Here is a 25,667-nt window from a genome sequence, read left to right as displayed (position 1 = left end):
AAGCAATGATTTTTTTAACACGGCATTCTATATAAACATAAAGAACTTTTTTGTGCTTTGCAAATTACATGCGCCGACGCTGTTTTTGCAGACAAGGGACTACATAATCCATCTACTGAACATTAAAATACAAGTTGATTATTACCAAAACCATCGATTAAAAACTGCATCAGAGCAGAACAAAGTCAGAGAAAAATAGTTTTCAGTTATGTTTAGACGATCAATTCATACGTAGCGCAATTGAATTGAATAAATGTTTAAAAAAATACAAACTGCACGACATTTTCATTCTTTACAACCTATATGCACAGTATTACAACTGCCTCATCACCCATTGTATAAGCGCAGATTTTAAACGTTACCAATTGGTAGTTTCGGCTTTTTTTTTAAATTATTTACTTTATTTGATATTTATTTTTATGCACTTACCGATCACTATATTACGCATTACGGCAAAACGGATTCATTTCAGCTACTGCAACTGTAGGTATAGACAGCCGGTGGTTTCTGCCACCTTGAAAAGTTGTCATACTAAAAAATTTAAAAGTGTAGGCTGACATGGATATAATTTAGTTCTCATAACAAGCCCACTAAACCTAAAATAAGTAAGAAAATATCAATATAAATACTTTAAAAAGTTTACCGAGTAATAGTTTCTAATTTATTTATATGTGCATATTGGAAATAAATATTTCAACACGAACAAAATACTTAAAAATACGTTTGTATATCAAATAACCGAAATACATGTTATTAAATTCTGAAAAAATAAATACCAATGTTCTATCGGTTTAAGATGAGTGTGATTGAATTCGCCTGTATCCTGGGCATATGAAAATGCAAATAATGATCACGCAAATACGAACAAGTATTTTGAAAGTCTAAAAAGCAAACAAAGGGGAAAATGGTTCGTGTGTAATTTAATTCGCCTATATATGCATAGGAAAATGATTACAATGTGGAATTTATAACATTTATTGGGGAAATGTATGCTATGTACAAATACCTATCAAAACACACTTACGACGTTGTTGTATTTGGTTAAAATACCAATTAATTTATTTCAATAAAGTAAGTAGAAATGATAATTCGTTATGTTTCTTTAGGTTACAGGTGACATAGATGGTTGGGATTGGAAGGTATTTAGGTACAGAAGCACTCTCCTCTCACTTGTACTTAAGTGACTGTTCTTGTAGTCAAAAGCCAGTACTTGAACTAAAGTACGTCCCCCTTCACTTATACTTAAGAACATCAGTCATGCTTGGGACTTGGCAAGAACTCTAGTTCCTTTGCTGAAATGAAAACAGCATTGGTTGAAACAATTGACAATGCTGCTATCTGGTGGTCAATTTAAGTACTACATAGAGATGATATCGTATTACCTTTTTGCCTTTGGGAAAGTTATGATGAAGATGATGATTATTATTGTTATTACTATTATTTTTGAAGTTCATGCTGCCGGCTGTTATTAATGTTGGCGTGTATTTGACACGCATTGGCATGCCACCCTGATTCTATTTTTAGCAAGTGGCAGAAAGCGATGGAGACGTCACGCAGCGTGTCGTGTATATTTAAAGGCTGCGGTGCATGTTCACAATGTGACATACCCTCGGCTGCGCTCCGTGGATATGCGGCTCCGTCTGCAAACCACGTGACCCTGCCAGCTTCCCCCCCGCGTCCTTCGTTCAGCATGATGGCTGCGGATGCTGCTCCCTGCCGCATCCTGCATCCTCTCTTTATCCTCTTCCTCTCGAGGTTTGCAGCTCCTGCCACGGCTCTGCTCGGTGTCCGTCCTGAGGACACCCAAAGCGGCGAGCTGTCCGTGCAGGACGGAGTGCTGAGAGCCACGGAGGGAACTCGCTTCGTTTTGAGGGTTTACTACACGGAGCATACCCGCGTGAACCGGAGCGGGGAGGCCGAAGCGGCTACCGCTGCACCGTGGATCGCCTTCATTGAGGAACCGGAGCGGGATGCGGGACGCTCCAGGGGGAACCCGTGTGAGGTGGAAAGCGCCCGGAGTTCTGACATTGAGCTGCTGGGCTCGTTTAGATCCGCCTCCAGCCACAACTCGGTGCTGGTGGAGCTCCTCGCCAAGCACCTGCGCCGAGGCGAGGCGGTCAAGTACTATTCCATGTGCGCATTCGACGGCGTCAAATGGGAGCACTTTGACACGAGAGACTTTTGGCTGGCGGTGGTAGAGAGACCCGCCGAAGCGGACGCGTGGCTGCAAGCCGGCGTGTCCGTGCTGCTCTTGGGGCTCTCGGCACTTTGCAGCGGGCTCAACATCAGCATGTTGGCGCTGGACCCCGTGGAGCTGCGGGTACTGCAGAACAGCGGCACCGAGAAGGAGCAGAAATACGCACGGAAGATCGAATCCGTGCGCAAACACGGCAATTATATCCTGTGCACCGTAGTGTTGGGTAATGTCCTCACCAACACTTGCTTCGTGGTGTGGATGTGTCAGATTTTGGGAATGACTGCACTTTCCACTGCATCCTGCACTTTGGGGATTTTCTTCATTGGGGAGATTCTGCCTCATTCGGTGGCGTCCCGGCACAGCCTCGCCATCGCGTCTAAGACCCTGTGCGCCACACGGCTCCTCATGCTCCTCTTCCTGCCCATCGCCTACCCGGTCTCCAAGATCCTGGACTCCCTGCTCCACCAGGAGATCTCGAGCTTCTACACGCGGGAGAAGCTCGTGGCCATGCTGCGTGTCACCGATCCGTACCACGACCTGGTCAAGGAGGAGCTCAACATCATCCAAGGAGCTTTGGAGCTGCGGACCAAGACAGTGGAGGATGTTCTCACTCCTCTGTCCGACTGCTATATGCTGTCCTCGGACGCCGTGCTGGACTTCAGCACCATGTCCGACGTGATGCAGAGTGGCTTCACCAGGATCCCGGTGTACGAGAACGAGCGGTCCAACATTGTAGACATCCTGTTCGTCAAGGACCTGGCTTTCGTGGACCCCGACGACTGCACCCCACTCAAGACCGTCACCGAGTTCTACAAGCACCCCATGCACTGCGTGTTCGACGACACCAAGTTGGACGTGATGCTGGAGGAATTCAAACGAGGTAATTGAACACCGAAGTGAATCCTGCTCCTCTTGGATCAATGCCAGGCCGCCAGACTATTGGGAAGGCGGTGCTGCTGGCTTTTAAGGCACCATATGCTCTGCTTCCCATTCTCGACCTCTCACCACCTATGGTGTGAGGGGCCTTTGAAGTGTGTGCGTGTAGTTAAAACCACACCAAAAACCGAGAAGAGAAGTGCCATGTTAAGCTCACAGTAGGCCGTGGCCATGAAGAGCCTTTCATCCCTATGGAGAAGACCAGATGTGAAATGTGAAACAGTGTCCAACCGAGGGGGTTCAAGCAGAGGTTGCAGAGCTGACAAGCGGGACGGAATAGGGTCTCTGTAGGGATTCATCAATGTAAGACGTTAGGTGGATCCAAGTTGCATCATGGAACGACTTCTAAAATATAGTGGCTAAAATGCTGTATAGTGCAAATGCATTAGGAGGATACAAGAAAAATAAGAGGGTGGGAGGAAATACAAAAATTGGAACTGCTGATTCACAGGCGCAAACAGTGTTGATCTCCACCCAAAAAATGTCATGGCAAAAACGTTGTAAATAGTGCAAAATGTTTTAGCATGACGCAAAACAAACACTAAAAAGTACAATTAAAGGTAAAAGTTAGCGAAGCTGTTGAACAGAAAAGAAATTGGTAACAAGAATGCTATTAGGCTGACAATGTGTGTTTTTACTGACACATAAGTAGCGTGCCAGTGAAAGTTTCAACTTTGATTATTATTATGTGAAGGGAGACATATTGACTTTGGAGGGGAGGTTCATAAATGACATTGCACTTACAGGTCAGGAGGTCCATTGCTTCATCCCGCTCAGGATTATGACAGATAGCTTCTGGGTCTGTTGACTCGGGGTTTTTTTCACTCATCTTCCGCTCCGTGGGAGGTTGCCATTCAAACCGACAGGGCAATCATGAAAAATTCAACTGCAACCTTTTTCCTTTCCTGTCTGGCGGCTTCCTTCATACTTTGATGAATTAAAGGCTCCCACTGCTCAGGCAGCCCCGCTGTGGGAATGTCACACTGGGATTACTGGGGTCAGTCTCAGTGCGGATGTGAGCGGGAAATGTCACGAGTGACAACTGCTTGCGCATGCACTCGATGGGCTATTCATTAGGTACCTCTGGACAATGCGATGAGATCTAGAGAGCTGTTTCAATAAATGTGCCTTTTGGACTCACTTTTGAATGACAGGTGGAGAGAGCTTTTCCAGTGTCACTATTCAAATAGTACACAATATTGCAGATTTTATTGATATAATATCCTTTTCAGGACTAAAATATCTGTCTCTTTTTAAATAACTCTTAGGCCTACTATGCTACTGTATTCTAACGTTGCTCGTAATGTACTTGGAGAGCAAATATTTTTTTGAGTTAGTTGGTATTAATTTTTTTAAAACAGAGATAGACTAAACTTGAAAAAGTATAAAGTCAGAGAAATGTGACTTTTCAGAATGCTCATGATAAATTATCAATATCATGAGAAAAATGTACGGCTTAGTTAGATTATTGGTTATCACATCTGCTTCATATTTTTGTGCTTCTGTGGGATTTCTTTTCCAGGTTCTACGACTCCCTCCTACATTCGGAAAAAAAACATTCAGAAACTACAGAAAATGCATGGATGAGTTTTATGAATATTTAGTTTGACGATATGCAGTTGTTTATTATGTCTATGACATTCTCTACATTTATATGGAAAATTTAAAGAGGAAGCATTACAGGCTTAATTTAATAACCAAAATATATGCAACATATAATTTTAAAAAATCACATGGAATCCCAAGTGTGATGTAAAGTTTTGAGCTGAACAATAATTTAATTGCCAGATTTTTAACATGCATTGCCATTAGAGTATACCTAATGCAGTGGCCGCTAAGTAAAGGGATGTCACCCAAAATGCAATATCTGTATAAATGAAATGCAGCGAATACATTACGGAGGACACTGAACGTAATGTGATGTGCACACAACAACGCATCATGGGAAGGGGAGCACTGCAAACTGGTGGAGCGGAACGATTTGCAAAAGAGAATGCGCATCAGACTCGGTTTTACTTGGGGCATGTGTGTGACTGCCTTTGTGTGTGCATGTGTGTGTTCTGCAAGGGTATTATGTAACTTACGAGTGATGTAATGCAGTGCCCGGGCACATCAGCAGTTATGAGGGCACATCCGCGTCTGACTCACCTGAGCTAGTTAGACAGGTTGACGTCATCAACTCAGCCAAATTCACGTCGACTTTAAGTAATTTATGGTTTATGTTTTATTCCATGTTATCCGAATTTCTTAAACAGGTTAAATGCTTGGTTTTTTGTAGTCTATTTTTTTTATTTTTTAGATTTGATTGTTCTTGAGAATTGCATGGGTAGACCATCCAAATGTGGGTCGTGTATAGTTCACAGGGGATTAAAAGGTTTGATCCCTCACTAGTGATCGCTCTAAATCTCATATGAACTGGCTCAGTAGAGGCTAGATACGTATGTGTCTAGTGTCTCTACTGGCAAATGCTTAGATAACCTATTTGGACAGCCCCTCCAAAAATCAAATTTTTGTGCAGCATGTTTTGAATATTGTGCACACTTGATGCTTATAATGTTTGACTTAGTTGATTTCATGCTGTCATAGTGCTTTTGGGCAGTGTTTAAAAACAGAGTTGGCAGATGCAGCCGTCGTCGGACCGATTGCATAATGCTTTACGTAAGGGTAGCAGCCAAATCTTCCCAAAGTGCCAAAGCATCTCTGGGCTAAACCCTCAAATACCCAATGACGTCTTGTCTGAGTCTCAAAAGGCATGAAAGAGTTGAAGGAATATTATGTAGAAGCTCGCATATGTGATACGGTTCCTGCAGCTGCATTAATGCTCATTTTCAAGCAGGCTTATTCTCAGTGTTGCATGACAACATTGTCTTATGAGAATAATTATGTATATAATTGGAACCTCTAAAGTCGAACCAGGAGATTGTATTTTGGAATGTTTAAGGCAAAAATTACACAGCAGTAAGACCCCAGTGGTGTCTCAATACTTTTTTCCAGCGTATCTGTTAGAGTGTTTAATTCTTACACCAGCAATTGTATGGCAGTTAAGAATGTAAAACTGTTACTTTAAAAAATGTTATGACGATGACAGTTTGGTGGGGCTAAGCAATTATAATTTAATCCATCCATCCATTTTTCTATACCACTAATTCATTTATGTACTTTGAAACTGTAGTGGACATAAAACTAATCCCTGTGGTACCCCAATATTATTTGGACAGAGATTGGACTTTATCCCATTTACTTTCACAATAATAATAGATATAATAATAATAATTGTTTGCATTTTTAATCGTTAAAATATTTTTTATCACAAAATAATGAAACTTAAATTAAAAATTATTCAAATGTACCCATACAGCATTATCTTTTCATCTTTTGTGATCAACGCAGGCAAATCCCACCTGGCTGTGGTGCAGCGGGTCAACAACGAAGGCGAGGGTGACCCCTTCTATGAGGTGATGGGCATCGTCACCCTGGAGGACGTCATCGAAGAAATCATCAAGTCTGAAATTGTGGACGAAACAGATCTTTATAGTATGTTTACATGACAAACACCAGCATGCTCTTACAGCTATGTAGAAATTGCAACCTGCAACATCACCCCCCCTAATCATTTCTTTATATTTAAATATGGTGAAGCCGCACATGACTCATTGGTGCCGCAGTGGTGCCTTGACTTACAAACGTAATTATTTTCATGACTGCGTTCAGACACAAAAGAGGAGTTTGACAACGATGTGACTCAGTAAAATGTAGTAATAGCTTCTCAGTTTGCTATGTCCTTAAATAGAAGAGTGTAACAATATTTCCTGAAGACGACTGTTCACAGATGTTTGCATTTCCTATGAATAATTTATAACATAATCACTCTTATTATTATTCCCTTGATCCAGCCCCTGTTGTTCACAGCTCAGGATTTATACATAATGAAATAAGTGAAATCACCATAATCCTTTAATTGCCTGGAATAGAAGCCCATGTGCTTTTTTTCTATATATGTACCATGATTTAGAGGAAAATAATCAGTTTAATTGCATGTAGTGTGTGGGTGCACATTTAGTAATTATAGTGCATACAGTAAAGAGAAGCTTACGTATGTCTGTATGGCACCAGCTGTCGCTATAGCAGTTATGATTCATGTGAGGGGATGTAATTTATTAAATACCTTCACATCTGCAGAGGATTTATCAATCAGATATGCGCGCGGATAATCCAATGCAATCCGTGGCTGTAAAGATACCCATGACTAAAACTAATTTAGTGTGAGTAAAAAAACTAAACGTGTTTAAATACCTGGCTTTGCCATATGTGTCTTTCGCAGCTGATAATCGCACCAAAAGGCGAGTATCGCACCACGAGAGGAAACAGCAGGACTTTTCCATCTTCAAAGTAGCAGAAAATGAACTGAATGTGAAGATCTCCCCTCAGTTGTTGCTGGCAACACATCGCTTCTTGGCTACAGGTAGGTCATGTGATCCAATGGGGACCTGTGGAAAGTTAAAAGTAGTCAAGGGTGAAATTCTGAATTTGGCCAAAACATACCTGTTGGTACTTTTTTGGAGAGAACACTAGATGCTACTATTTGCTTTGAGATAGGATAGAGAAAATGACAACATTGAAAACATTGGTGTTATTCTCTCCCCCTCCCATTTTGCTGTGTGTGTGTATGTCGCCGACTGTCAGAGGTGGAGCCGTTCAGGCCGTGTCACCTGTCAGAGAAGATCCTGCTCCGTCTCATCAAGCATCCCAGTGTGGTGCAAGAACTCAAGTTCAACCCCAAGAACAAACACGCTGCGCAGCACTACCTCTTCCAGAGGAACAAACCCGTCGACTACTTTGTCCTCATCCTGCAGGTAAAGATGTAGAGTTTAGTAGAACATCATTTAATCCACAAGTCTCAATTTGCTTTGTTGCTTTCGTCACCCTTTTTACAACAGTCAGTTTTTGAACTAGTAACACCACCACACTTTAATACACATATTTAAATGTTGCAACTTACATTTTGACATTAGAAAAATCACACAAACAAAAATGAAAACAACAAAAAATTTGAATTTTTTTAATGAGAAAAAAAATCTACTCTATTTTATTATATTTAATTATACATCAACAACAAAAATAGAATTCTGTCACATTTTGCATCAATTGATTGGCCATTGTGCAGCTGCCCACCTTAGCCACCTGGTGGCAGTAAAAAACAGACAGATTGATAAACAAAGATGTCTGAGCTCTTCACAGAGGATAAAAAATGTATGACCGGTTCAATCTTAAAAAGTCTTACTTGTAAATAGTGCACTGTATGTTTTCTGCTGCTCACACGAAATGAGTTTTTGGGGCAGTACAAAATTCAACTAAATTCAATAAACAAAGGTAATTTAGCAGGTTTGTAATAATAAAAAGAAAAAATTGTGCTCAATATTGCATATACAACGCTGATTAAGTATTTTCTGTGCGGGCAACTCAATTGAATTGTGGGTTGATGTGGTGGTGACATGATGGGTGAAAAAAAGTGCTGACATTGCAGGGACGGGTGGAGGTAGAGATTGGAAAGGAGGCCCTCCGCTTTGAGAACGGAGCATTTTCCTACTACGGCATGCCAGCACTCATCCCACCCCTGCCGATCGGTAAGTACATCCATGATAACTAGTCAATATAGTCAACTGGGGGGGGTCTCAACAGGAACTAATGGTAGTGTTGACGACGGCAACAAGGAGTAATAATAATTGAAGGAACTAATTAGACATTAAAATCCCTCCAAGTGTACAGCCGAGCAGTAGCTGTGGGAAGAAAGTAATTAAAAATATGAGATTGAGAGAGAATTTCCCAGCGGAAGAACACAACCTGACACGGATTATGTGAGCTAAAACTGCCTCGCGAGCAAAAAAAGGTTCCCATTTTCTATAATGTGCACTTTTGCTCTTCAAGTATTTGCGCACACATTTGGCCTTTCACTGGTAGGCTTAAAGCGATTCCAAAATCTCTTAATCCCAAGATTAGGACATTGCTAAAGTCCATACTTTTTCCCATGTCCTGCTCTTTAGATCTTCTACTGTGGAAAAAAAGTCAAGCAGCACAGAAAGGTCTTTAGTAGCGGAATGTGAGGATGCCTTAAATTACAAGTACGACCAAAAAAATTAATACAGGAATAATAGTAACTCAGTAAAATGCTTTGAAATTGGTCATGTTTTGTAGAGGATAAATAATATATGCCTCTGAATATGGTTGTATTGTGGGTCTCCATGTGTTGCTCCATCTTTTGCAATCAATCAGTGTATTTTTTTTTTTCTTCAATGAGTATTTAAAAAAAAAAATTATGCTATTCTGCATATCCCAACAGTGTTTTTCCCCCAATTTTCCCTGTAGGACAGCGATACAACTCTCGCAGCAGTGGTCTGAACCAATCAGACTCGCTTCTGAGCGGCGGCAGTGTTGGTCAGCTCTCATCGGGAGGGCTCTACTTACCGGACTACTCGGTCCGACAGCTCACAGACCTACAAATAATCAAGGTGACTAACACAAACTATACTAATTAAGGACGTGACAGCTGAATCTTTCCCCAAACCGTGACCTTTCCTTCAGATACTCAGGACACACTACCAGAACGCCCTGACGGCCACACGGATGGACAGCTCCCCGCAGACGCCAGACCCGGTAGATGCAGATGCTAAAGGGAGGCTGCCCATCGTGGAGGCCCGCTCCCACAGCATTGCTCTCCCCCTCACCAGCGCCCACACCCGCCTAGGATTAGCGCGGCTAGCTCAGCTGCATCCCCATGTGGGCCTTCGCAATACCTCCAGACTCAATCAGAGGAATCGAATAGTTCGTAAGTTGGGGAGTCTATAGATTTTGACATTGTAACTGTGTATGACAATTTTGTCAATTGAACGTGGGCAGTACAAGTCATTGAAATAAAATAAAATTACAACATGCTGTAATTTCCTTCCCTATAGATATACAGAAGGCAGGGAAATCATTAGAGGTCGTGCAGTTCTGCACCACTGAAAACTTCTAACATATTGCTAAATAAATTTCAAAACATAATAAATAAATAAAACAAAACATAGCTATATTATCTTATGTAAGAACAGATTTGTTGATATAGTTTATATTGGGTCTAATACACTATTGTTGTGGCTAGCGCATGAATATATTTAGAAGGGCATCTCAAATCCCTGTTTAATTATCTTTCACAATACTGCACCATAAGGAATTTACAGATAAAGCATGTGATGAAGTCAAAGTCCCATTATGCTTCATCTCCCAAAAAGCAACAAACATGGCATGCGCAATCTGCTCTTTTTTATTATTTTTTTTAGGGCTTAAAGGATTTCCCACAAGCCATCTGTAGTCTGCTGTGTGATAGATGTCACTCGTCTTCATGTCAATAAGAAAAACCAACAGATGGCTCAACTGCTTGTCAATAACAGAGACTAATGACACTGCGTCATAGTCATAAGACTTTAAATCACATTGCACCAACTAAAACCTCTCCTGATTAAACCACCAATCTTGGAATATAATTGTTTACCTTAAATGGTCCTGAAAAGCTGATCAATTGTCTTTGGTCTACTGCTGAATGGCCCTTCTACTCACACAGGCAGCAAATCTGATGGCCAGCGGAGTCCCAATGACAGCGTGTTCCTCCGGATGGATGAGATTCCCTTCATCCAAGAAGATCGACCAGAGAATTATAGAGAAAACGGTCAGCCCTATTAAATAATATTATTGCTGTTTGAATAAATGTGTATATAAAATTGGGCCTCAGTGATTGGAGGGTGTGCACACTTCTGCAACCACATTATTTCAGTTGTTTGATACCATATTATATTTTGTGTAAAGTAGGTATAGAAAAACTTAAATTACTATAAATCTTCAACTAACTCTACTTTTTGTCTTCTTTCAGACGTGCCTATAGACTCTCAGCCATCCACCTCTCCTTATATCAGCTCTCGCTCTCTGTCCAGCTCTGACGAGAACGTCGGGAAGAAGCTGCTGCGTAAATTGAGTGAGTGAAACATCTGCTACGAACACATCAAGGAATGCGTGTCTCCTCTAACTGGTTGTGTCAGACTTGGCAACTGTGCATGGCGTAACTTAGCAACAGATGAGAGGTTACTGCGATGGTTACTTACAGATGCTAAGCTCCCTGTTGGCGCTAGAATGACATGACTCATTTATTTATTATTTCATTTGGATCAAGGGATGTTTGTGTGTTGTATGAGACAATGAGACTCGTGAGGTCTGATTGTATCACACGCACTTAAAATGGTGAGTGTGGAACCCCAAATGCATTTGACCACATATGTTCCACTGCATTTTGTTTTGGTTCATACGATAGTTACCGTAATTGAAAATGACCTGAAAGGAACAATGACTAATGACGATGGGAACCTTTTGTTTGCCTCTAAATGTCAACATGTTATCCTTGTTACCAGGTAACAAGAGGAGGAAAAAGTCTCGGGATGGAGAAAAGAGCTTGGAGGAAGGTCTGGAGCAGCCTCCAGTGACAAGCTAGCGCACCTCTTATTTATTTTTACCTTCCTTATCCAGCTGGCCCGGTCACGTAAACTCCCTGGATGCCTGGGCACCTCCCTCCAGGAGCTAATATCATCATTGTTCTATAGTTACCGATGCGCTCAGGTCTCCACGGGTACTCTGTCCCAAATCTGCCTCCCTTCACTAACTCCTTCTGTGATTGAGACAAAAAGGGAATGATTGGGGGGGGGCTTGAATTGAAAATTCCCAATAGCAATACATTGGATTAATCAGCCTTATGTGGTGGGAACTAAAGCCTTTGATACGCCTTTCAAAGTGAGCTGGTGCCAGTGCTGGTTGGGTCCATGTGTTAGTGCCAGAATTTGCTGATTTAATATGGCCACTAGGGACCTTTGCTCGCCCGTGTATTAAAATAGAAGCCTTCCCACCAGTTTGGACAATTCCAATGACTATTTATGTAGTGATATGCAAAGGTTGAATCAAGACTACTGTTTCACCTTGAATCTGAAATGTTTCTACAGTTAGTTGTTTTATTTGTTGTTGCTGGGTATCCCTGGTGAATCAGCGTCCGACATACCAAACGGTTGCTCAGCTACCAAGTGGAAAAATTACCCCCAAGCGCTGGCACCATCTTGGTATGAAAGTGGTATACAGTAAGTAATTTAAGCCATAAAGTGTCAATGATACATGTTCTTGTGACTATTTAGGAGGATAACGCTCTAAAAATTGATGCATTTCAATAGAAAATGATAACAAATGAATGTAGCAAAATAAACAAATAAATAAGTAAATATATAGGCACCAACTTTGAAGGTTACCCATCCATTCTGCTGGAGGTGAGAGAGAGCCTGGCTTTAGTCGATGCGCATCCTGGGTTGGATAAAATATGAAAGCATTTTAGTTTAAAAAAAATCTGGATAATGCACTTTTTATATTTTTCTTGACTTTTTTGTATGATTTCCTACTAAATTGTCATGAGAACATGTTTACCATCAGCAAAGAGGAACAGCCGTTTTGTACTGAGCCAACTGGAATTGTGCCATAATGGCGCCATCTATTGACGACGCACAAAGAAGAAATACCACTACTGTACAGACCAAGAGCACAATTTTTACAGCAGATTGGAAAAAAATAAAAAAATAAATAAGAGCCATATTCTGAATTTGAACGACAGCTAGTTGTAACTCCCGCAGACTTCAGAGGGGCTTGCACAATTTTCAAAAGGAGATACTTTCGTACCTGTTTGTTTTTATATGAGATAACCAAATAGGATGTAAACAATAGCAATATGTATAGTGGGTGGTGTTCCTTTAGCATCAGATACAATTTCAATTGCTAATTCTAACATTGCATGTCCTTGTGTAGCTATAGGAACTATCACATGAAGTGATACTAATGTGATGCCATATTAATAATAGTGCAATAAGAGACAATTCTGTGCTACTTGAAACATGGTGAAACCTCTAAACTCAAAGGCCACTGATGTGGTACAATTCAGAATTTGACACAAATTTTAAGAAAAAAGTGCCTGTAGAGTCATGCAGAACCAAGAAAAGTCAAATTCATTTACAGAGGCCTGAATTTCAAATAAAAGTCTCTTAATGTGCTCAAAGTTGACAATATTAACAACAAAGTTGAGCATTTGATTGCGTTTAACTTAGGAGGTTCTACAGCATTACATTTTACATATTGACAATGCCCATGAAAAACAATATTTTCCAAATGAGCATCTAGCGTGTCATCCATCCCAAAATACATTGATTTTTATAAGCATGAGGTGCCTAAATCCAATTGTTGATTAGGGACATTAGTTCATAATGGCATCTGTTTCGATAAAAACATCAATATTTGGCACTAATACATCAAAATACATGACGACAAGAAGTAGTGCAATATTTTGTCACCCCACGTCTTTTAACACCACACGGAAGCTGCCTACAACTAAGAATAAGCTACATGTGTATTTGAGGATGTCTTAGGGCAGTTACTTATAAAATCTTATTTGCATGTTTGTTTATTTAAAAAGTAAAGTAAGATTATCCCTTTTTAGAGAGCCCTCCTGTCCATATTATGCATGCTGAGGCAGGGGCAGTGCATGAGTAGCTTTAATGCACTTTACTGCCCCCCCCCCCAAAAAAAAAAAGAAACTCATTTAAATATTACGCTACTGTTACTTATGTGTATGATACTCACATTTCCTTTAAAGGGCATCTTTAAGTTGCAATGACATGGAAACTCGTGGGTGCAAACAAAAAGGCCTTTGGATACTTACGCAAGGACATTAAAAGCAATTTTGGATCATCAACAGTAGGAGTAAACAATTCAGCTTACTTTGTTGAGTGGATCTAGAAGAGAGAAACTTGAATGTTGGATCAATATGAGGGAAAAGCAATATGACGCACATGCTGACGTCAAGCCTCTTTTGAACACACAGTCGGCCTGCACAGGGGAGAAAGTACAGAGGGTAACGCGCTGCTTAGCACTCGTCAGAACTGGACCAACTCGATATTTCGATATGCCCGACTGACACCTCCTCACATTTTGCCATTTGTATTATATAATGGAATTTAACCAAAGATAATAAAAAAATGAAACAAACCTCAAATATATTAAAAAAAAATATATAATTTATTATGAATTTCTTTTGTGTAATTTTTTTTTTATTCACTACTGATCTGCTGGTGTATTTATTTTCTTGTCACATTTTATTATTTGAATGAGTAAGCGCAGAACTGAAATATGAGAAACTGAAGAAATGTCTAGTATATTTCAACAAAATATATTATAAATAATAAACTGGACCCTCTTTTGTCTCATTTTGATATACCATTCATGTATTTCTCTGTCTTAAGATGCACATTGATTCCAGCACAAATGACAAAACGGACAAATGTGATCCAAATGCATTTATTGTGTTTTTCTCAAGAACATTTATAGCTTGAATTTATGAGCACATTAACACTAAACACAATAAAGCTTTAGTGTCTTATGTCTATGTTAAAAGCTCCAATAATACAAGTTTGAAATAACTGGACATTTTTAATTGTCCTGTCAAAGATACAGAAATACAGTGAATAAAATCAGTGGTTTTAACAAATCTGTTTGTGAGTAGCGACTCAACTACCACATTCTGTAAGACTTCATTATCATAAAGGAGGAAATTTCCCCATTTCTAGCTTAATTTAATACCAAATTTGGCATTTCCTTAGCATCTTTATACAATTAAATGACAAGTTTCAGGTCTTAAGAAAGGCGCATTAAGCTATTTTATTTTTTAATTAAAAAAATCCCACTTGGAATAAAATTGAATGTCAGTAATGCACCTTCATTTTAGCCATTGCTGGATTATTGTAAAGTGTTCCAAGAGCTAAATTTACATTACCAAGAATCAAAATGTGCAGAATCTCTTACTGGCTATGTCCCAGCAGTAAAAGGATCAAATTAAAAACTAAATTAGAAATGACAAAACTTTTAAATGACCACTCTGAACACTGAATTACCTCTCAAGGGGGAGATTACTGAAAAGTTCAATGTTATAAAAGCAGGGGTGAGGAAAACTTTTTTCCAATTAGTGGTTATTTAATTTTTCAAACACAGTTCCTCTTATGGTTTTTTATTTTTTTTATTTTAGAATTGTATTGTAGGTTGGACCAAATGTCCTCTCCTCTGGCTGCAGGTTGGCATTTCGATAATGTACAGTACTTGCGTGTCCTGTGAAACAGTGTCAGTGAATGAGGACCTCTTCTACTGGACCTTAGTGACGGCCTCGTGGATGGACTCAGCCACGTAGTTGATGTTCTTACTGGTCAACCCGCACATGGTGATGCGTCCGCTGGACATCATGTAGATGTGTTTCTCCTTCACCATGTATTCCACTTGTCTGGCTGTGAGGAATAACCATGGCGGAAACGAGACTGCATTACTCCAGATGTGTAACAGCAGGAACACATGTTTGAATTCTTAGCATTCATTCAAACCGAAGCGGTGCACGTGCACATGTTCGTACTCACGGTTGAGTCCGGTGAAGCTGAACATGCCAATTTGATCTGTGATGTGGTCCCAGGTTCCTGGCGTCCCCAGAGCTTGGAGCTTGGCTTTCAGCTGGGCCCTCATCAACAAAACCCTGTCAGCCATGGTCTTCACATTTTCTTTCCTGGAGTCACACAAATAAAATGTTGCATTTGAGAACACAGCACTTTCATATCCATCACATTATATTTTGAGCTTGGACCGCTGACCATTCGACAAAGAGCTCGGGCGAGTTGAGAGTGACGGCCACGATGCGAGCTCCATTACTTGGTGGGTTGGACCAAGTGGTCCGCACAATTTTCTCCATTTGGGACAGAACTCTCTTCAGGTTATCAGCATCACGAGTCACCACGGTCAAGTTGCCCACACGCTCGTCTGATGGGAACAAGAGATAATTCCTCTTTGGGATTAAATATGCTTTAGGATTTATCTGCCAATTTGTATAGACTGTATTTACTTGCAAGCGTGACTTACTATAGAGGCCAAAGTTCTTGGAGAAAGATTGGGCGCAGAATATTTCAAAGCCCATAGAGACGAAAAACCGGACAGCCCATGCGTCTTTATCTAGGCTGCCTGAAGCGAAACCTTGATAAGCTGAGTCAAAGAACGCAAACAACTTTCTTCTCTGGCAAAGAGCAGAAAGAAAAATCTCATTACACATGCACACTACTGTTCTTGTGAGGACAACTAATGCCACAACAATTCTAGTACCATCATAACTTCAGCAATCTGCTTCCACTGCTCCTGTGTAGGATCTGTGCCAGTTGGATTGTGGGCACAAGCATGCAAAATAAAGATGGAACGCTCTGGGCAGCTCTGAGGAAAGGAAATAGAAAGTTCGAATTTGGAGGCGTAATTCCAGAGCTCACGTCGTGCTGTTTACCTCCAGGTCTGCAAGGAAACCAGAGAGATCAAGTCCTCTCTTCTGTGCATCCCAATACTTGTATGGACGGACATCCTCGAAGCCGGCGTTGGTGAACAAGCCATTGTGATTCTCTAAAGCAAATGAGGAGATAAGTCTCTTCATTGGGTTTGTGCTTTGGACCTGTCAAGCTAAATTGTTGTATTTTTATTTTTAGAGAGTTAAAACAAAAAAAGGTATCTACTGGGTACCCCAGGTTGGTGCAGACACATAGACTGGTGTCTTTGTGTTGTTGTTTCCGTTGTAGAAACGTCTGAGGAACTCTGCTCCCATTTTTATCGCACCAGTGCCACCAAGACACTGAACCGCCCCCACCTGAATGGGACAAACAAAATATCTAAACAAAGCTAAACGGGAAGAACAAATCCAGTGGTCGAATGCATGATTAAAGTGTAACACACCCTGTTCTCCAGGATAGCAGGGCTGCTGTCTCCCAGTGCAATTTTGGATGCTGAGGATCTGAATTCCGGCAAACCCAGGATGGATAGGTACTCATGGTTGAGCTTGTCATCATTGGCGATGATCTTTTCCACTTTTTTCACCACCGGTAAAACCCATGGCTTGCCATCGTCTGTTCGGTAGGCTGTATTACAAGTCGACAAAAAAACCCCAAATCAAATTCAGAGCTAAAGTCCTGGCTTAAACAACTTGATTGTGCTTCCACTGCTACAAACAACCTATTGTATGGCTTGCGTCATACCGCGTCCAATTGATTTAATGTGAAAATGACGTTTTGGCCTACATTCGCCATCTGTCATGCTGCGTCTTGTTAAAGGTGAAGGGATTACAACGCCTCATCCTCCTGCACTTAATGGACTCAGGGAGAAGAAGAAGCAGTGCCAGTGACCACGCACGCACGCACGCACGCACACGCCTGCAGCATTTCTCCTACGATTTTTTTTGCAAAGCAAGAGGCCAGGATTACTACTGGTAATCTGATTACAAATGAAAAATGTTGTACAGGACTAAAATGTGTGGTTGTTTCACAAACAAGAGGGTAGTACCGTAGTTGAACTGTAGAGTTAGGGGTCATTGTGCAGGTTTGCATCACTGATAAGCACTGTCATTAGATTATCGACTGTTACTGTTCATGACCCACAAATGAACACAAAATGCATTTTATAATGAACAGCAATCTCAGGTGCATTTGGAGAAAGAGATCGGCAGAATTGCAAAACGAACTGCAAATAACGGGTTCATAAATTCAATCAATGTTGTGCTCCAACTTACCCCCAACACCGAGGTTGACTTTGTGTGAAAAGTGGTCATTATTGAAGTCCTGTGTTAGTTTAAATACGGCAACGGGTGCCGCTGGGGGAACCTCGTCAAACACAGACATTGTATGTTTTCACCTTAAAAACAATCTGACAGCTACAATGCGACAAGCGACAAGAAGGAGGCACTTTGCACTTGGATATAAAGAGAACGGGAGTGTGACGGGTGCACCAATGGGAATGTCGCTGTAGGGTCCGATCCAATCACAGTCGGTCATACAAGTCAGGTTAAAGTCCAAAGTCGAGAGAAGGGACCAAGCGGCGATGATTCTGACCAATGGGCGCCTCTATTGCTCGACTGACAAGCAGCTGAGTCAATCAACTATAAAAGAGCTAGTTGGAATTTAGATGCAGGTAACGTTTTGGGCCACAAGATGGCGCTAAAGCTCTTTCTTAAAGTATTTCTAATGCGTGTTTGAATCGGTGATTTATTCAAGGGGAGTCAAAGTTTACTAATACTTTCACTGAGATTTTATTATAATACAGGTACACTTTTAGAAGCAGCATAAGTTTAATAGTTTAATAACACACTCACACTTGATTTGGCAAAAAAGTCCCAATTTGTGCCACTACAAAAATAATGGCGAGTCTGGCTAGATTGAGTAAAAAGAGGTTCTATCTCTTCTGTGCATCTGTGGTTTAAGTTCGCTGTGCTGCAGACAGAACAAATTAATAATTTTCTAAAGTTCCTCTTCTGTACTTTTAATGGGCAAACATGAGAAATTATTAATTTCAGCAAAATGAGATTAGGTGACTGTATCAAGATGAAACCTCCTTGAAAAAATACTTCATAGGGAAAAGGCAAACTGACTTTCCTAAATGCGAAAACTTTCTGAAAAACTATATTCAGTGCCAAGAATTACAGCTTGCATGAAAAAAATAACGGTACGTGCTCTTGTATTTGATCTTATGAGATTGAGCAGGTGTACGCAACATTGTTACCGTGAGCGTACACGTCAAAAGACGCACAATCAAAGTGTCGTTTGAGTTAAGAGCATGTGATGGTAGTGTAAATTAGACGGCGCATGGATCCTCATCTGTTGTGTCCTGAGGGTCTGCGCTGAGCTCTGCTATAAACATGCTGGCTCCACTGTGCTGTCTGCACCACTTGAAGTGGTTCATAAATAAATGGCTGCTCACCCCAGCCAGCAGCTTGTTGGAAAGTGCTTCAGTCCTTCCACACGGGAGGCCAGACACTCTGTCGAATGAAGATGATGTCCCTGGGTTGTCCACATCAAAATCATGTCATTGTTTTGACAGCATTAACAATAATAATGATGATACTGAGCAAATTTCCCATGAGTATGTTGATCAGAAAATATTACTCAAAGTTATTGCTTCTCATCATTCTCATGGTAAAAAAAATAACCTGATTTTTTTTTAAATTCCCGCTAATACTGAAAATGCCCTCCCCATAATAATCAGTGAGTTATCTGAGTTTTGTGATAAGTGATGCCCCTGCCCCGCAACTCACACATAACTTCCACTGTACTTCCCTTATTTACAAATATATACAGCACAAGATGATAATAAAAACAATGCGAGCTCAGAATCTGTTTGTCTGTAGCTCGATCAAATTCACCTGAATACTCCCAGCGCCAAAGGTTTGACAGGGTTCCAGCTGGTGTGAGATTTGGTCTACTTTGTGCAATTACTCTACTTTTAAATTGTCAAGTGCGCTCAATGCATGTCAAAAGAAACACCCGCAGGTCGTCGGAATGCCCAGCATGACGCAGAGAGATGAACCAAATTTCCAAACAAGCGCATCCGGGCTTGCGTCGGCACGAAAATCAGGATATACCACTTGCTACGCTCGAGCGCAGTCGCACTGTCGGCGAGTGTCAATCCTTCAGTGTCTCTGGTTGCTTGGTAAACAGAAAAGCCATACTCGAGCTCTGTCCACAATCTGCAGCATATTTGGAGTGATCACGCATACTATGCATATGCTTCAGTCATGCAATTATTCTGCCTATCCAGTGGGAGTATGTGTATATCTTGCTCTTCCCCACAAAAAAAAAAAAAAAAGTACTCACTAGGATTGCTCACTACTTTGTCAATACAACTTTTGCAGCAAATCCATCCTCAAGCCTTTTTAAATGTTAGGTTATAATTCTGGCACACCTATCTTTGGGCAGTTTGCCCATTCTTCTCAAGCTCCATTAGGTTGGGCTTCTTTCATGAGGTCATTATGGGTAATTAAATGTAATTATTCCATTTGAGAGTAAAACTGTAACAAAACAAAATGTGAGGGAAAAGTAAGGTGCAGTAAATATTTTCCAGTTGCATTTTTGGGGGAGTGATGCTATTGCAGGAATAATAATGTTTTTAATAACCAAAATACCAATAAAATAAATCTTCTTTTGAGATATTGCACACTTTGCCCAATAATCTCATCCTCCTCACTCATCTCCCCACTACATTTTGACAGTCTTGATGTTTTCATTCTTTCCGACCAGGTGAGGACGTCTACGTTTGCTTTCGCTGTCAGCCCTGCAATTATGGGATTTGAGCTTCTGGAACAAGGCTTGGGGGCCCAGAGCAGGGCGGGGTGTGTGTGATGTGAATGTACCGGCGAGGGGCCCCGGGGGGCCCAATGATGTGACGTGTGAGTCAGAACAGAAGACGAAGACAGAAGAGGCCCCTGGCGAAACGATGCCCACAATCGGGCGCGTCACATCCAGATCAATGAGAGAAACCCCCCAAATATAGACAGAGAACGTCTCTCCATTTCACTACCAGATAATTGACATGTGGAATTTTGGAATCAGCTACAGAAGGCATGTCGGAAAAACAAGGGGTGGTGCCAGGTGCTTTATCTGTGTTTTGTTTGCATGCAAGTTATCCTTGCTGCTGTGCTACGCTGACACTCACAACACACAAAGGCGCACATTGAGGCACAAGACAGACACATTCCAGCGGCCATATCAATGGAACACAAACACGAGTGTGTGTGCGCGCTCGCATTCCGAAAGGGACGCCACAGCACGGCTCACATGTTGCGATGGCCTCCCTGTGTCTTTCCGGGTCAGGGAGCTGTGGTGAGTGACCACCTTTTTAGCCGCCCGCCTTGTTTGTTTTCTGAAGACAGCGTCATCAATTCTCTAACAAGGAACGAGACACAGTCACAACACGGCGGGGGTACGGGGCCTCCATGTGTAGTCTAATGACTGACTATACGCCGCCTGACACGTGTGTTTTGGTGTGGGCCTTCACAAGTATGTGCATGCACGCGTTTGTAGGCTCCAATTGATATCGCCACGTGCTTTCAACAGAATTCAGCAGGAATTTGGATGCAAAAGTCAAACGTAATATATTTAAAGCAGCTTTTCTCAGCAATTTGAGCTTATGACATAATTTCATATAGCATCATCATGAATTAATTCAATTACACTCACCCAATTACAAAGAGATCTGTAATTGACAGTCAGTGGGAGAAGATAGATAAGATGGAGGCACAAGTCTGTCTTAACTCACGCTAGTTTTGCCAAAATAGGACTGAGCACAATATCAGAAGTATCCGTAACAAGAGCTCAGCGGAACGTGGCTAAACCTACAACCGTGATTTTCTATTGACACTGTGTGGCTTCAGTGGTTTGGGGTCAGTAAATACCAACGCTAGCCATTGTAGCACTAATAAAGCTAATAGCTACAAAGCCGCCGTTCTTGTTCATCATCAATCATACTCTCTTATATTTACCATGAATTTTAAACTGACGGTAGTAAAAAGTCAAAAATAATAAACCCATCACCCTTGCCATCAAATAAGTCAAAGTCAAAGTCAAAGTCAGCTTTATTGTCAATTATTAAACTTCACAACCAATGTGTCCTTTTGCTTGAAAGACATTTTGAAATGGGAGGTACCTCAAATAGAAGGACAGCAGAACACGCCTCGAACTGACCGATGCATTGAGAAACAAAGACGGGAAGTGGAAGACTCCTGTCATTAATTTTTACCCTCGAAAATATTTTGGAGACTTTATTCAAGAAGAATCAAGTGACCTAACGTTTATGTTACGAAAAGTAATAAATGTTACTTATACAGCAATACAAACATTCATTCCTGGATGGCGAGCGCAACATTTCCCACAAACGTGTTTACATGTTGCAGTCAAGATATTTTATTGCAACGTTGCCTTTTCCCCCTCGAGAGCCATTACACAAATGATCACGATGAACTTAATTCAACCTTTTGATTTCGCCAATGTTATTTCAGCAGTGTCCAAGTATGGTCGTCGCTTCGGGAGAATAAAAAAAAGGTCTAAACATCCTCCGTCACGTCTTTATCTACTTGGCCTGCGTGGCGAACGGAGGATAAACATATTTAGGTTGCACGTTTCCTCCAAAACGACATTCCCAACACTGTAGATCCCACACAGCACAGCCCTTAAATCTCCCTGTTAACACTCATATATACAAACACACACCTGCTAGGGCAAGGCCGTCTGGGAGAGAATTACAGCCAGCTAATTTATGGGACCCCGGGGAGGGCAAAGGCCAGGGGATCCAGACTGGTCACTTCCTCCTCTCATGCGCTCCAAGTTTGGCATGAACCCTCCCAAAAACTGGGCAGCGGCCGTCTGCCAGGAAAAGAGCAACAAGAACCGAGCATTCGGGTGTCTCCCAAACCCAATAAACACAAGGAGGGAAAAAAAAAAAGGCAAACAGGTTAAGGCGAGGGTCCCATGCTCGAGCTGCGGCCTCCCCATTTCCTCCAGAGAGAAGGCGCTGTCATCCGTCACTCGGCCCCAGGCAGCGGTACAATAGCGCGGCCTCGCTCCTGGCTACTGACACCATCACATGCGCTGCTGATAAGACACGGCTTCCGGCGCTGAGAACTCAACCATTAATGACAACACAACGGTTTGGTCCTTTGCCATTACAGTATTACAATATTAATGATGGCCGTGAGATAAAAGAAGAGGAAAGCACCTAGGGTCGTCCGTTTTATGAATTCCACCAAATTTGGGGGAGAACAGCGCAAGATGTCAACAAGTCTCAGTGGATTAAAGGATTAACGCTGAAGACGTAATGTTTTTTTCACAGCACACAAAAGGTGTTAAAAAGTGTTACAAAAAGCTTACATACATTCTACATGATTTTTCTTTCAGGAAAGGTGTAAATGTAAAGCCACGAAATTCTTTTGAGCTACACACAAATCAAAATTACATAAAATCTCGCTACTGTAAGAATGTGTAAATTCCGAGCAAATAAATTGTCCACATTACACATCTTGTGAAAAGCCTCCAAACAAACACGACAGGGTGACGAACGCTTATGTTAGACAGTTTTACTAAAAGTGCTAAACAAATACATGAGTGGGAGCCACAGGTGAAATTTAAACAACGCTTTAGGGCCTTCAGATTTGCACAAACTGCTAAGTGGACATTTGGACTGTGATGTAAATGGATTTGGGCAACATATTACGTGAGAGTACACCTGCCATTCTGCAAAGAGACTTCTGCTTCAACAGGTTTGTCGATCCAACACACGGAGACAAGGCTGCAACTAGTCGAAACCTGTTCAGCAACGCCTGGCAAGCCACCAATTCTTAAAGAGCTCAAGCAGTGAGTGAATTAAGGGAATGATTGAAATTTGACTTCTGACTTGGAGAGGGGGGTGTTCCATGCGGAATACATACATGCGAGCTGTAGTTTATCTTGTTCCTAGAACGGCAGTGGCCCTACAACCTCACCTCTGTGCGGGCCCGACCGGGAGGCTTATCTCCTGACGATTTGGCGATGAAGATGATGTATTGGCGGCGGGTACGGCGAGCAACTCCTTGACACTCTGACGGGGGAGTCTGGGTTTTGTTACAGGCAGGAAACAGACTCTTCCGCTCCGTAAACAAGCGCACTCCCCTAGTCTGCACTTGTGGAAGGGCAAGGGTGGTATTGGCACGCGAGGACCGCCTAAAGATGGCCGCCTGGTCGCACGCCTGCCTGTAATTAATGGTCGCAATTCTACATCGAACGAAAAAAATTTTTAGCTTTTACGCTAGCTTGCTAAGCAATGCATTACTTTTATAATTAAAACACAAGTCTAAGAAGTAAAATGCACAATTTTACAAAGTTGCAATCAAATAAGTTCCATCCATCCATCCATTTTCTGAACCCGCTTAGTCCCGACGGGGGTCGCGGGCGTGCTGGAGCCTATCCCAGCCGTCATCGGGCAGTAGGCGGGGGACACCCTGAACCGGTTGCCAGCCAATCGCAGGGCACACAGAGACAAACAACCATTCGCACTCGCACTCACACCTAGGGACAATTTGGAGTGATCAATTGGCCTACCAAGCATGTTTTTGGGATGTGGGAGGAAACCGGAGTGCCCGGTGAAAACCCACGCGGGCTCGGGGAGAACATGCAAACTCCGCACAGGGAGGGCCGGAGGTGGAATCGAACCCGCACCCTCCTAAATGTGAGGCGGACGTGCTACCCAGTGCGCCACCGAGCCGCTCAAATAAGTTCCCCATATACAAAAACAATGGAGAAAGCCTTTAGCTTTGACGCTAGCTTGCTAAGCAATGCATTACTTTTTTAATTAAAACACAAGTCTAAGAAGTAAAATGCACAATTTTACAAAGTTGCAATCAAATGAGTTCCCCATATGCAAAATCAATGGAGATAACCCTTCATTGACTTAATTTGCAAACAGAACTCTAACATATTTACACAAGAGGATTGTTCACTTGTTGCTTTAACACTCATATACAGGATTAAATAAATATTTAGGAGACACCATCTTGGTGTGGGTGTGTTTTGACAACCACATTCCACTCGTCAGTATAAAATCAGTGGTCCGAAATCCTTTAAAAAAAAAAAAAAAAAGAAAAAAAATCACGCGAAAGTCTTTACGTCATCTGCAGGTAACTAAAACTGATTTAAATCTGATTTGTAAACCGCGTGTTTATTTTCACTTTTCATACCATAATTCCTCTCTGTGCTTTAATGGCCCGTTTAAGGGGGAAAAGACGTGCGTAAACCGCAGAAGCGCCTAATCTAAACAGCATCTCGTTGATGGCGAGCGGATGAGATTAAGCCGGCATGCTTTCTTTTTCTTTCCACACGGTTTAGGGCCAATGGGCCCTCGGAGACTGGCGCCTGCACTTGGGCCACAGTAGACAGGTAAGAACAGAGGTGTCCCATTTCAACAAACACGCGCCTCCCTTTGACACGTCGTTACAATACCGACGTTTATTTAAGTGTTTCGGAGTGGAGTCAAATTAACTTTCAAAACGCAGTCGGCAATATGAAATCGATAGACCTCCGTATCCTTTTTTGATGTTCAAATTGGAACATAACTACAGGAAAATAATTTCCGTGAAAAACAAAAAAATATCATATAAACTGTCGTAAACCTTGATTATATATATATTTAACTCACAAATGCATAATTTATATATCGTATGTCAAATTGGACTAAAATGCTGACATACAAAAAGTTTTCCACTCACCAAAACGATTGATTTCAATATGCTTATGTTTTTTTTTTTTCCTGCTAAAGCAGCGTATTATATGTTAATTCAATGTCAATATTTTAGTTCAAATTAAATAAGTTATAAATAGACGTTTAAAGTCTAAAATACAACCTCGGACATCCTTTTCTGGAGTATTTCGCACCGTCTAAGCGTTGTTATCTTATCCATTATGGCCGAGACAGGAAACAAAGATATGCCTAATCTATAGTGGTAATGGGACGGTTTGGATGAAGAGAGAGAGAGAGAGAGAGAGAGAGAGAGAAAGAGAGAGAGAGAGAGAGAGGGGGGGGGGGTCTCATTCAGCACTCGCTTTTTCAACTTTTTGAAAATATGGAACAT

General features: G+C 41.5%; 2 protein-coding genes across 2 annotated transcripts; one reads left to right on the top strand and one right to left on the bottom strand.

Annotated features, from left to right (window-relative positions):
- Nucleotides 1–1,600: 1,600 nt before the first annotated feature.
- On the top strand, nt 1,601–14,455 carry LOC125978637 (metal transporter CNNM1). Its single transcript, XM_049736188.2, has 10 exons — nt 1,601–3,077; nt 6,524–6,667; nt 7,455–7,595; nt 7,817–7,986; nt 8,658–8,757; nt 9,497–9,639; nt 9,713–9,956; nt 10,731–10,835; nt 11,037–11,138; nt 11,569–14,455. The coding sequence occupies exons 1-10, from the start codon at nt 1,691–1,693 to the stop codon at nt 11,646–11,648; spliced, it is 2,616 nt and encodes an 871-aa protein (XP_049592145.1). The 5' UTR covers nt 1,601–1,690; the 3' UTR covers nt 11,649–14,455.
- Nucleotides 14,456–14,520: 65 nt separating this feature from the next.
- Nucleotides 14,521–17,998, bottom strand: got1 (glutamic-oxaloacetic transaminase 1, soluble). The gene is made up of 9 exons (XM_049736202.2): nt 17,811–17,998; nt 16,982–17,163; nt 16,772–16,895; nt 16,542–16,654; nt 16,370–16,474; nt 16,133–16,283; nt 15,868–16,033; nt 15,640–15,782; nt 14,521–15,513 (listed from the first exon to the last, which is right to left on the bottom strand). Exons 1-9 carry the CDS (start codon nt 17,917–17,919, stop codon nt 15,374–15,376), a joined length of 1,233 nt encoding a protein of 410 aa, XP_049592159.1. The 5' UTR covers nt 17,920–17,998; the 3' UTR covers nt 14,521–15,373.
- Nucleotides 17,999–25,667: the final 7,669 nt, after the last annotated feature.

Source organism: Syngnathus scovelli, chromosome 12, assembly GCF_024217435.2.
Source record: "Syngnathus scovelli strain Florida chromosome 12, RoL_Ssco_1.2, whole genome shotgun sequence".
Classification (NCBI taxonomy): Eukaryota; Metazoa; Chordata; class Actinopteri; order Syngnathiformes; family Syngnathidae; genus Syngnathus; species Syngnathus scovelli.
This window is presented reverse-complemented; position numbering and strand designations above follow the sequence as displayed.

What these genes read in the sequence shown, in the direction of transcription:
- LOC125978637 (XM_049736188.2), top strand. Translation starts at nt 1,691, where the DNA reads ATGATGGCTGCGGATGCTGCTCCCTGCCGCATCCTGCATCCTCTCTTT. An exon ending in CATCCCACCCCTGCCGATCG is followed by an intron (nt 8,758 to 9,496) that starts GTAAGTACATCC and finishes TTTTCCCTGTAG; the next exon opens with GACAGCGATACAACTCTCGC. An exon ending in CAGACCTACAAATAATCAAG is followed by an intron (nt 9,640 to 9,712) that starts GTGACTAACACA and finishes CCTTTCCTTCAG; the next exon opens with ATACTCAGGACACACTACCA.
- got1 (XM_049736202.2), bottom strand. Translation starts at nt 17,919, where the DNA reads ATGTCTGTGTTTGACGAGGTTCCCCCAGCGGCACCCGTTGCCGTATTT. An exon ending in GTTTCCTTGCAGACCTGGAG is followed by an intron (nt 16,475 to 16,541) that starts GTAAACAGCACG and finishes TCCTTTCCTCAG; the next exon opens with AGCTGCCCAGAGCGTTCCAT. An exon ending in CAGCTTCACCGGACTCAACC is followed by an intron (nt 15,514 to 15,639) that starts GTGAGTACGAAC and finishes TATTCCTCACAG; the next exon opens with CCAGACAAGTGGAATACATG.